Source organism: Botrytis deweyae (assembly GCF_014898535.1).
Source record: "Botrytis deweyae strain B1 chromosome Unknown BDEW_014, whole genome shotgun sequence".
NCBI classification, from domain to species: Eukaryota; Fungi; Ascomycota; class Leotiomycetes; order Helotiales; family Sclerotiniaceae; genus Botrytis; species Botrytis deweyae.
In genome coordinates this window covers 647,429-659,546 of record NW_024066221.1, presented here as the reverse complement: position 1 = coordinate 659,546, position 12,118 = coordinate 647,429, and the positions used below count along the sequence as shown (strand labels likewise).

Genomic DNA, 12,118 nt, shown 5'->3' with positions numbered 1-12,118 from the left:
CCTGCAGGTGTCCTCGTATTGATATAAAGCACACTTGAATGGACGATTGACTGCACTGTCTTGAAAAACTTTGGGAATATCGAATTTCATTGTAAATGTAGATGATAGCATATACGATTGCTTGCGAGCGCTTTTTGAAGAGTTCTCTGAAAGCAATGGCAGAAAACATAGCCACGAAGAAGTTACATCGGTCGGTCTTCAACTAAATAAGTTAGGACGATGTCTCATTGAGCGAACAACCATGACTATGCTTTAAACAAGAATCATCAGGAACTTGTTCTTTCGACCATTGAAATCCCAGAGTGTTACGTAGAATCCAGATGACTGTTGATCTGTTTATTTCCAGAATATCGATGGAAGAGAATTTGTAAGAATCAGCTGGATCTATTCAGAGAAGATATCGGTTTGACGTGATGATATATATCGACTTTGTAGTGATGACCATAAAACTTATAATTGACACATTCCTTTGACCTTTAGCGGGTTTTCTTGCCATTGATTGATGGCTGTGAAGGCGCATTTTTCACTTCCCATTTCTCCCAACCAGCCTGGCATAAATCTTCCTCCACAACTAAATCTCTCATTCGGAATAATCTCGTCACTGGCAGATTTAAAATCCATGCAAGTAACCCTGACTTTCTCACAACAGTTGTAAATAAGAACCATAACGTAGCACTCCCTGCTCCGGCTAAACAACCAACGATTACCTGTTTTGGTGTGTGGTAGTTCAAATAGATCCTGCTCCAAGCTACCAGTCCGGCGTTGATCAAGACTAGTCCAGATAGGCCAATCCGGGCGGTGATACTCAGTGGTGTATGCGAAGGTGTTGGCTTCCTTGGGACATGTCGAAAAAGTAAAAATAGTGTCAAGCTTATTGAGAAGAAAGCCACGAACTGGGAGTGGGAAGATGGCATTCCATAGCCTTTTCCATGCATTTGTTTTGGGCGTTCTTCCTTCAGTATACGTTTCAAAATGAAGTTCAACGCCTCACATGCCATTTGTCCACCAAACATCATGAGAATTTCGATTTCGCGCGTCGACCAGATGAGAGTGGCATACACGACGCATAGTCCTTGGGGTACGAGAGCGAGCCATGCGCAGAAATAGGAGACTGGATCATTAGGGTCCTGAGTCCAATTAGCATAGTTCGCACGGAGAGCAGAGCTGGCACATACATAATGAACATGCGTCAAGGAAAGTGAGGCTAATGGAGTTTCTGCCATGTTGATAGTCTCGCGCTGAATGTTGCGAATAGATCGCACTCCTTGTAGACACTTCTCACAATTGAGGCTCAAAGCTCGTTATTCGGGAGGGGCTTGCTAAGTGAAATCTGTTACCTCATTTCTATGTGGGTATTCAATGTGATACTCCCACTGGGTATCAAATCTACGAATCTTTTATCGTAGAACTTGGCCGGTGACGGTGGCTCGGGTGGGTTATCAGAGGTCTTTAAAGGCGGCATGACATTTTCGTTAAAGCAGCTCTGTAAAACAATTCCATCATCCTCAGATTACGCCCCATCATAATTATCAATACACATCCCCGGCCGCCACTGAGAATATCTTTCCCTTACTTTCACCAACTTTTAGAACTGTGAAGTCTGGATGTCTTGGTTGTTTCGCTCATATTTATGACCTTAATGGTCGAATCACTTCTACTACCTAGAGAACCTAGAGCAGAAGTTGTTCTATTGGCTTGTTTCGCTGTTCGTCTTTTTATCTTCCACCAAGATGGAGGATCAGCGAACAGAGGAGTTTGAATGCGTCGCCGCTATCTTTCCTGAAATCGAATTCGACTCCAGTAACAAGTTTCGCGCATCCATCGAACTATCTGTTAAGCCCGGAAACCCGGTCACTGTCTCGTTTCCCACTGCATCCGATGGTGTGCTAAACTTTCCTACCCCGCCATTGTCTGCCAGTTCTGATAACGCGGAGGGCAATGCAACCAATAATCCCTTAGCTAATAATACCGAATCGCACGAAATCACGTATCTACCGTCACTACAACTGCACATTACTTTACCAGAAGGTTATCCGGAAATCGAACCTCCCAAGTTTGAGCTGTCCACAACACCCGCATGGCTTCCTCGAACCCGCCTTGATGAGCTCGAGGCCGATGGAGTTCGCATGTGGGAAGAAATGGGTCACGATTTAGTGGTGTTCGCATACATCGATTCGCTACAACAAGGAGCTGAGAATGCCTTTGGTTATGGCGAGGAGGACAAAATGTTAGAGATTTCACAAGATGATAAGATCGCTTTGCTCGATTTCGACATCAAATCTATACAAGAAGCATTCGACAAGGGAACTTACGATTGCGGTATCTGTCTAGGTAGTGTGACTCTGGCTTCTTATTGCATCTATTTGCTGACTTGACTCCAGATCCAAAAAAGGGTTCCGCTTGCCACAAGATGATCGATTGCGGGCACGTCTTTTGCATCGAATGTCTACAGGATTTCTATAACAATGCGATTAAAGAGGGTGACTTAATATCAGTCCGATGCTTGGCCCCGAATTGCGCAAAAGAACGAGCCGAAAAATCCACCAAAAAATCTCGAAAGTCAAAAACTCAATTGAGTCCCAGCGAACTTCTTCAAATACCTCTTGAACATGATGTTGTAACACGATTTGTCAAACTCAAGCATAAAGCTCAACTGGAATCTGATAAAAACACTGTTTACTGCCCACGAGCTTGGTGTAACGGAGCCGCTAGATCAAAGAAATATCGCAAACCAGAAGGTCTTGAGGATGATGAAAGTTCAGATGATGAATCTGAAACGGAGATGAAAGGAAAGGGAAAGGGATTTGTTGCAGGAGCGGACCTTATCGCAATCTGCGAAGACTGTTCTTATGCTTTCTGCAGTCGATGTTTACAGGGATGGCATGGGGAATTCAAAGCTTGCACTCCAAAGAGAGAGAAAGAAGAGCTTTCTGAAGAAGAAAAGGCGTCGCTGGAATACATGCAGCTTCATACCACACCTTGCCCTACATGTGCCGCCCCGGTTCAGAAAACACACGGGTGTAACCACATGATCTGTTTCAGATGCAATTCCCATTTCTGTTATCTTTGCTCTGCTTGGCTGGAACCAGCAAATCCTTACAAGCATTTCAATCAAGAAACTACGGGCTGCTATCAACGACTTTGGGAACTCGAAGCGGGTGATGGGGACGATGTGGGGCGCGGTTTTGGTGGTGGAGTACAGGAAGCAATCATTGAGGTCCCTCAGGAGGAGATAGAAGAACCTGAGGTGGAGGAACCAGAGCAGGAAGTTCGGGGGCCTGGCGAAGAAATTGAGCAAGGTGAACGACAGGAGGTAGAACGACAAGCCCCTCTCGTCTTGCGTCTAAATCAGCCTCGTCAAGTTGCACAACCTGCCCCCGCAGTCCCTGATGCTCCGCAGGCACGTCGTGGGCAACACAATCGAGGAAATCGACAGAATCAGGCTCGTGGTAATGGGGCTCCTCGTGGTCGTGCTGGTGGTATGAATAGACCAGAAATTCCACGGCAAGGGGCTGGCAGAGGTCGAGGTCGGGGTCGGGGTCGAGATGACATGATTGCCGATGTCCAAGATCAGGATCAGCATGCAGCAAATCAGGCTTGGGTCCAGAGATTTGTACGCATGGCATTAAATGACGAAGAAGATCAGTTGGAGTGGGATGATGACGAAGAAAACCATGCCGCCTGGGAAATACCAGTTCGGTAACAGATATGATAATTATTAATAGAGTCGGATCAAGGACGTGGATTGCGATGGCGCTGGCGATAGAAATTACATATTTAGTGGCGTTACACGGTTTGTCATTTTAGACGATTGGGATATCTTGGTTTGCATATTAGCGAAGGGGGCGTGGATGAAGGAGTACGTCGATCTGCCGGAAATATTTGACATGACACATACTTTATCTAGTTATTAAGAAATGTTACTCAATGAGTGCCTACATAAGAGTTGTAATGTATCAACCTCTTTCGAACTCTTTCGATGTAGAAAGCATCTCGTCGGAGGGGACATAAATTCAACCACCAAAAGTGCCATCTTTTGCGATATTCACAGCAGTTTAAGACATGAATAAAAGCTCTAGTGAGCCTTATCAATCGATAGGTAGGTAGTCAAAGTAACAATTCGATTTGAGACATGGGGCTTTTCGTAACACAGAACATTGGACGTTGAAAAATCAAGTAAACCAGCCGTTAGTCCCTGGCTATGATCGCTACTATCGATGACATCACGACTTAATAACAAGCTGTCGCCAATAACACACAAATTCATATAGCCTTCGATAAAACCACGCAAAATATACAACGCCTAGATTTGTATCATCGAACCAATCTCGAAATTGACAACCTTAACAATCCCTTCATCTCCAAAAATGTCAACAGGTCCCTCGACCACCACACCCGCCTCTAATCATGAACCTCACCCCGATCCCATCGCTCTCACTGCAACTCCTGAAAATCATAAAGAAATAAACTATACGCCTGATCCCACATTATCTATCCGCCTCTCTCCTTCGCGTCAGAAGATCGTAACAAGTATTACATCGCTTTACAGCGGGAGCTGTGTGGATGGAGGCACCGGGGAGCAAGACATGCATGTTTATTCTGAAAAGGCGATTTATGATGATCCGTGGAGTTATTGCGATACGAGGTTTAAGATTGCGGGACAGTGGTATGGTGAGTTGTTTTCCGTGTGAAAGACGTGAATAGAGATTTGATCCTGAGATGAGTCCAGAGTGGGACAAAATGCCAAGTGTAGATTTGACGAACAGATTCAAGAGAAAGAAAACTAATCCGAGACAATGGAATAGGGATACCTATGATAATGGGATCATCTGAAACTCTTGCTACAGAAGTCGTGAAGTCTTCAGATGACGAAATTGTGTTTAAATTGCGGCAGGAGTATAGACCGAAACACTTGCCAAAAGGAAAGGTTGTTGATAGTATGTGCTTTCTTCTCCTTTCAGTCCATTGTAGTCCCTTGAATTCATGTTTCCTCACTCAATATTTACCAAAGTACCTGAATACGTAACTTACGTACAATAGGTCTTATCAGCTTGAAGCTTGTGAAAGAAGGAGATGAAGAGAAGGTTATTTATCACAAGGATATGTGGAATGAAAAAGATTATAGTCATGAGGGGTTGGGAAAAGTGTTCAAGACGCTGAATGGAGATTATTTGACTGGGATTACGAGACCTCCCAAGAGTTTGTAGAGGCACGAGGGTATTGCCTCTGAGCCTCATGGGACAGGAGAGGAGAAGGATATCGAGTGGTAAGGGGCAGGACGTTACTTTTACATATTTTCTCTTTATAATCGTATTTGGAAGCGCGTGAAGATATCTTTCGATACTTTACAGATAATTACCAATCGCAACTTGCCATCTCTTTGTGCGGAAAAGGCACTATAGCTTAGGCTGCGCAAAACTAATCTACACTGGTGGAAGATGTACAGATTATTCATTTTGCAAATACTTTATTAAAGATACTTCCTATACTTTGAACTATCTACAAAGCCTTGCTTTGTGGTGGTCCTTCTTCGTTGTCTCTAATTCGTATAATCAGCTATGTGATATCATCCCTTCTTCACATCGTTCTATGTTCAGTGAATCTGGCTCTAGTCTCCAGCTTAATAGTTGGCTCACATTCTATCAAGTGAAATACACTGCTAGAAAATCCCTGACGGGATCCCCTCCCTCCCCGTGAAGCTTTCTAATCACTGGAATGTTACTTCTATCCATCAATCTCCGGAGGCACTCTTTCTATAATCCATGGTATCGATTGAACCCATGTCTAGCAACCCAGGTCTAGCATTTCCAAACGACAGATTCGGTTCTGTCCTAGCTGTACGTCCATGATACAGTATTGATAATTTATCTTCCACGGAGCTGGCTGGTGATTACAACACCGGCGACACCTAAAGACCACTTCATAAATTACTATTCGGAGATAGTAATATATCAACAGAAGATAGAAGATAGCAAGGTCAACTTAAGATATTCTCAGCAACCTCTGGTAGTGCCATATAGGCACAACAGGGAGCAGCACTTTTTGTCCAATTTTTTTCATAGATCAGGCCATTAGAATCAACCTAAAAGCTACCTCTAGATAGAGACAATGGAGCAAAATTCCACTTTTACTAGAAATCAACAGAAGATGTGAAAGATCAATACTCCCACGTCGCCACGCGTGGTAAAGACCAGCCATAACAAAAGAAAATCGACTCAACAGATCAACGACAACCCCCTAGACCACTCATTCCTATCCACCAGCACACGTATGCCCTCCCTCTTCTCTCAAACCCACAGAAAGTCACTCACCTCTTTGTCCACATCAACCATCTCCTCCCATTACCCACACCTACCTTGCCCAAAAAAGACCCTTTCTCGCCAATCTTCAAATCCATCATCTCAAACCACCCCCGTCTCACCATCCACCCATTTTCTAAATCTCCACTCCTTCCCGTCCCTTCCTCGCTAAGTCTTCTGCATAATTCAACTACACAAGAGGAAGCTCGAGGCGAGATCTCCACATATGTAGAGGGGAAGAAGTAGTTAGTCTAGGTACTGTGCATAGGGCTGCGAAAAGATCGACATGTGCAGACGTTAAGAGCGTTATTGTGGCGGCAGGGGTGGCGACGGAATACGAAAGAGAGGTCTATATTTGGATATTTGGAATTGGTGTGGAAGGATGGAAGGGATTGGGATTCTGGAATGCTCGAGAAGGGTGAGAGAAGAGTTATGGAAGGTGATCGGCGGTGGTAGCATAATTTTGGAAATGGAGTTCAAAATCAGATAAAGTTGTGTGATTTTAAAACATGTCAATATAATCAGTTTTCTAGTAGATGTCAAATTCAATTAACCTATCGCAACTAAAACTTCCCGTCCATTTGATCCCATCATCATGTTCAAAATTTGCCTCCCATCACTCTATCTCTTTCCCTCCCGCACCTCGAGTCAGAGAGAAAAGTCAAAAGATGAAACATCATGTCGGGAAGAAACACCAGAGTGAGCTAAGACCAATTTCGTCCGAGTCGCGAAAAGAAGCTGGATTCGCAATCTAATCTTATCATAGATAGTTTACAAGAGCTAATAGTAGTGGATGTCTGATCTCACCTATCGGATGGAAGACTACTTTTTGGATGATTTTGCAGTTTTGGATATTTTTGCTTGCTACTGTTACTGGCTCTGAGAACTCTGAGATAGAGGAAAATGAAGGAAGAGTGAAGTCGAATGATAGGGTGGAGATGGCATGGCACGAAGTGAATCTGGTAAATTTTGATCGTTAAAGAATAGGTATTGTCAAGGGGAGCTTTGAGAGCAGTGTGGGAATCGAGAAGTATCATCTCATAATGATCAATTCTCTAATAGAGGTAGAATATAATACAATACCCGGTACTTTTTATTCCACCAGGTCCATTATATCATCGTAAATCTCCTCTCCTTGTCTCTTTACCACCACGCGCTTGCCATACGACTCCCCTGAGAAAGAAAAACATAGAATGTGATCCTCTCCGGATTTTTCCGCCACACCCGCTACCACAAATTCTAGCAACATTCAAGGAAATTCTATCTCCCTCTAGAGCGGTAGAGTACAAAAAACGTATAATATATCCAACAAAAGAGATATCCATCCATCCATCCGGGGAGAATCTGCTGTTACCATCTTGGTGTTGATACAACACAGTATATGAACTCCGCATGGCACAATCGTAATCTTCCACCTTCCAATTCCTGCATATCCAAAGACCCTAATAATAGACATAAATGAAAAATAAAACATAAAAAACCAAACAAGCTGGTATCATTAGATCCGAATAAAACCCCCTTTCCCAAGTTACTCCATCCTTATTTTATTTGCCTCTACTCCTTTATACAAACAAATCCCGTCTTTAATCATTGATGACGCTCAAAATGAAAGTCCAATCATATCCATTGGCCATTGCTTCCCTGTCTTAGCCTAGACTGTCGACGATTAGAATCCGATATAGTGGGGATAGTCCTCACAGAACCTTTTCGCTGAGGCGAGTCTCCAGGTGGTGTGTAAACGGTTGGACTCAATTGAAAGATTGCATCCGAGTTCTCTAAGCGTTCGATTGCTGGCTGTTTTGGGGTTGAAGGGTTTGGAACCACTGGTAGAGTCTTGTTGACGAAGGATGGTGATTGTTGCGGGGAGGTAGAGCGAGGAGAATATGACATAGTAGGGGATTGTTGTTGTTGTTGTTGAGTGGTGATGTTTGTACTGGCGAGAGGGGAAGGTCGGAATGGCGAGCGGAGTGGGACTGGAATGGCATTTCTAGTGAGGTTTGTTGTTTGTAGTGGAGGGAGATGAGCTCTAGATGGAGCAGTCATTGTCTTTGGGGCGGGGTTCAGTTTTGATGTAGGAGAATAGGTCATTGAGGGGAGAGCTGGACCTTGAAACGTAGTCGCAGGAAGTGCAGTCAATTCGTAGGTTGTTGCTGGGAGAGCGAGAGGGAGAGTTTTGGGAACGGCTGGAGAAGGTGGTGCTTGCGAGAAACGAATACCAATTTGAACTGTTGCTGATGAAGATACAGAAGAGCCTCTTCTATGTCCAATCTTGCCGTGAAGTGGGGGAGGTGGTACCAGATCCGAAAGGTCGCTAATATCGTAAACTGATTCTAAGGCAGATCTGTTCATGTGGGGGGTTGCTAATGCGTCAGGGCTATCGGGAGCTGGTGTTGGGAAAAGGGAGTATGATTGTTTTCTCGTGTATTCCGAAGGGAAATGCTCGGTAGGAGTAGGAGGAATTGGTACCGATGACATTTGGGTAACGAAATTTGAGCGCAGAGGATTTGGCTTCGTCGGTGAATGCGTGGGTGGTTGTGAAACAGATAAATCGGCCATGCTAATGAAGTTTCTTTTGTCCGAGGAAGTGATCAAACTTTTCTGGCTTTCTGCTCGACTTACCAATCCTGATCTTGGAGATACTGGCGCTGGAACAGGATCCATTATTTGATCGCTGAATGCCAACTCATTTGGCCCCCACATTCTAATCTCATGCTTATTACTAGGCCAGGACCTGCCTCTTGGCCCAAATGATGTTGTTGCAGTGTTCGATCGTAAGAATAAGTGGAGTAAACCGTTCATCAGACCGGACAAATTGAGGACCACAGTTGCCATCATGGCTAGCTTAAAGTTACCGTGTCCGATTGCTTGGGAAACGAAGTATGGGATGACGAAACCCTTTTAATCGTTAGCAATGTTTGAACGCCAACTCATCAGATAGACTCACCAATGATACGACACCTACAACGAGGTAATACACCATACGAGATGCTGCAATTCTTTGATTTCGCTCCACCAAGGTCGTCTTGGATAGCCTGACAAATATAGTGAGGGCACTGATAATTAGGAGACCAGCGACAGCGGAATATACGCAGAGTCCAAAAGTTCCATATCTTGATACGAACCATACCAATGAAGCAAAGCATCTATTCTTTTGTGGAAAGAGATTTGTTGGAATCCAAGTAGCAACCAACATCAACACAATTGTTCCTAAGCATATCGATACATCATATTTTCCTCTTGGTTGGAAAGGCGTTTTCTTCAAAGATCTTATAGCACATTCGAGTCCAAAAACAAGTTGAATATATGGAACAATGAAAAGAGCTGAACATCATTAGTATCAAAAAGATTTCTAGTCCTAGATAAAACATACCAATCCACATAAATTGAGCGATTGTACCGCATCCAAATGTAAATAATGAATGAAGTCCTTCTCCTTGAACTGCAGCAAAGACAAGTCCTTGAATTATAATACCAATAGATAGTACCAAAGGGAAAGTTTCCGCTGGGTGAATCATGGAAACGCAGAATTTTCTAGCACGCGTTAGTTACCCTTCCACGAGAATGCGATTTATCCATAACATACGAAGCTTTGAACTTCGGGTTGCATCGTTTAGATGCCCAGTAACAATCGTAAAGAATACTGGCTGCCGTGGCAAAAGAAGCTAGTACATTAAAGGCTGCTAGAATGATAGTCGATGTCCGGACCGATTTGCTTTCTGCAAAAACCAGGTTTTCTATAATTCCCTCTGCGACTGTGTTGTTCCCAGAGCTCTGTACATCTTTCAGGAAGGTCGACGCAGGTTCCGAGCCATCGTAAAGTTCCGCCCGGGCCATCAAATACAAAGCTGAACTTGCACCCATTTTGTTTCTTATTATGATCGAAGCTATCGATTTATATAGGCAGCGAGCCGTGGCGTTGCCTTATGTCGTCGTTAAGTCATGAGATTCGAATGATGATAGTGCTGTAACGATAGTTTTCTTTGAGGGGGGGGGGGGGGGAGGATTCAAGAGTTCTTTGGCGTGGGTGATGGAGAAGACAGGGAAAAGTAATTAATGAGGTATAAAAAGAGCGGATTGTACCAATAATCCAGTTGGCACAGAATAAGAAAATAAAATATAAGAAATTATCTGAACCAGCAGTGATAGATAGTGCACTGCACGTATCGTAGAGAATAATGACAGACTCGAAGGTAGGAAAAAGAACCCCAAGAGAATGTCACAAAGTCTCAAAAGACGGTTTACAAATATTATCGGATTGCATGATGTATAAGAAAGCACATATGGCAAGGCGAATGTCTGGCCCACGCGCGGATTGACCAAGTCCGTCCTGGCAGGGTAACCTTGTGCGTGGAGGAAGTGGTGGGGGAGTAGTGCTAAACTAATATGGGCCACGCCGCCGCCACTCGAAGTGGGTTTCAACTCATTTACTATGGAGAGTATGAAAAGGTGGTGGTGCCCAAGGAAAGACTTCTATCAAAAAGTGTTTGAACTTCTTGATGAAGTGGAGGATGCAATTAATTGCTTACAACGTGAGCGTTATTCAAGGAAGATTCTGATTGAAGATGCTTATCACGATATTTTTCATTAGCAAAGCCAGTTCAATCGGCCAGACTGAATAGAGGAAGCAGTCTTTGACAACTGAAGTATGAGAAGCTTGACTAGGTACCACTGAGGTTTCGACAGTGTCGCAAATGTTCGCTTAGGACCCTGACTACAAGGTCAAAGCCGTGTGGGTCAAGCAGTTCATGCAACAGGATAAATTGACCAATCAAGAAAAGTAACATAAGCCAAGGGACCAAAGGATGAGAAAGATACTGGGAAATATCCATGATCCTCAACGTAGATGGTTCTGTAGAATATTCCATCGTATCTAGGTTATGAGATTTTTGGTTCATGGGCTTCAATTGGCTATTGATTGCCGATGGCATTGATTGAGTGGACCTCGAATCAGGACACTGGCCGTTATGCGCTCTTAAAAAAAAAGAATGAACATTTTAGATTTAAGCATCAATCACCCCGAACAGTAAGACTAATTGACGGGTACTTTTTTTCGACGACACTGTGTCAGCAGTAATCAAAGTCGATAACAAGCAAGATCGAACACCGCTCAACCCATAAAGGTTGCCCATATGCAACTCAAGTTTTGCCATGAATTCACCAGAGGGGCTTTGTGCAACATCACAACCAATTTGACATCATCATACACATTTATTTCAGATGTAGCATGGGTACGACGGACCCTTGTCTTGGAAACAAACAAGACGATACTGATCGAGAATCAATTTTTGGTCCTGGGAAGAAAACGAAAGGTTCGTCCAGTAATCCCTAGAATGAGACCTGACCTTGGAAGTTGGAAGCAAAGATCAGGGGGTGGAATATTCATGTGGCGTCCCCATGAAGCTCAAGAAGTATCAAGATGGCTAGGACGAAACCATTCACTATTAATAATTAACGTGCTCTGAAGAATTTCCTAAAGACACGACGAACTGTGAGAATAAAGAATAAATGATACGACTAAGAGAACAATTTTGGACATGTGTTGCGTGCGTGCCTGTGGATATTTGAAGAGTTTGAAGTCGTGAAAATCGAATGATTGATTGTTTGTTTGTTGTTGAGTGATAATTGAAGATATCGAATTGCAATTGTCCCGACGAAAAGAAGCAGCAGACTAGTCTCAATCCAGCCTAGATCTCTTGCTCTCATTTTACACGTGACTTTAACTCCTCCATCCAATGTCCTCGCATCTGATTGAGAGAACAATTCAAGGGTGAAAATGATTATTTTGAGCTCGCAAACCGTTTCCAACTGTTTGTGAATTT

At 43.6% G+C, this 12,118-nt stretch overlaps 4 protein-coding genes across 4 annotated transcripts; 2 read left to right on the top strand and 2 right to left on the bottom strand.

The window, feature by feature from the left end:
- Positions 1-476: 476 nt before the first annotated feature.
- Positions 477-1,223, bottom strand: EAE98_006626 (uncharacterized protein; the record flags this gene model as incomplete). The annotated part of the gene is made up of 2 exons (XM_038954249.1): positions 477-1,127; positions 1,176-1,223. 2 exons carry the CDS (start codon positions 1,221-1,223, stop codon positions 477-479), a joined length of 699 nt encoding a protein of 232 aa, XP_038809494.1.
- Positions 1,224-1,730: 507 nt separating this feature from the next.
- Positions 1,731-3,703, top strand: EAE98_006625 (uncharacterized protein; the record flags this gene model as incomplete). Its single annotated transcript, XM_038954248.1, has 2 exons — positions 1,731-2,331; positions 2,382-3,703. 2 exons carry the CDS (start codon positions 1,731-1,733, stop codon positions 3,701-3,703), a joined length of 1,923 nt encoding a protein of 640 aa, XP_038809493.1.
- Positions 3,704-4,367: 664 nt separating this feature from the next.
- On the top strand, positions 4,368-5,207 carry EAE98_006624 (uncharacterized protein; the record flags this gene model as incomplete). The annotated part of the gene is made up of 3 exons (XM_038954247.1): positions 4,368-4,671; positions 4,806-4,937; positions 5,041-5,207. The coding sequence occupies 3 exons, from the start codon at positions 4,368-4,370 to the stop codon at positions 5,205-5,207; spliced, it is 603 nt and encodes a 200-aa protein (XP_038809492.1).
- A 2,709-nt stretch (positions 5,208-7,916) lies between these two features.
- On the bottom strand, positions 7,917-10,160 carry EAE98_006623 (uncharacterized protein; the record flags this gene model as incomplete). Its single annotated transcript, XM_038954246.1, has 4 exons — positions 7,917-9,194; positions 9,244-9,620; positions 9,670-9,830; positions 9,883-10,160. 4 exons carry the CDS (start codon positions 10,158-10,160, stop codon positions 7,917-7,919), a joined length of 2,094 nt encoding a protein of 697 aa, XP_038809491.1.
- Between the last annotated feature and the right edge of the window lie 1,958 nt (positions 10,161-12,118).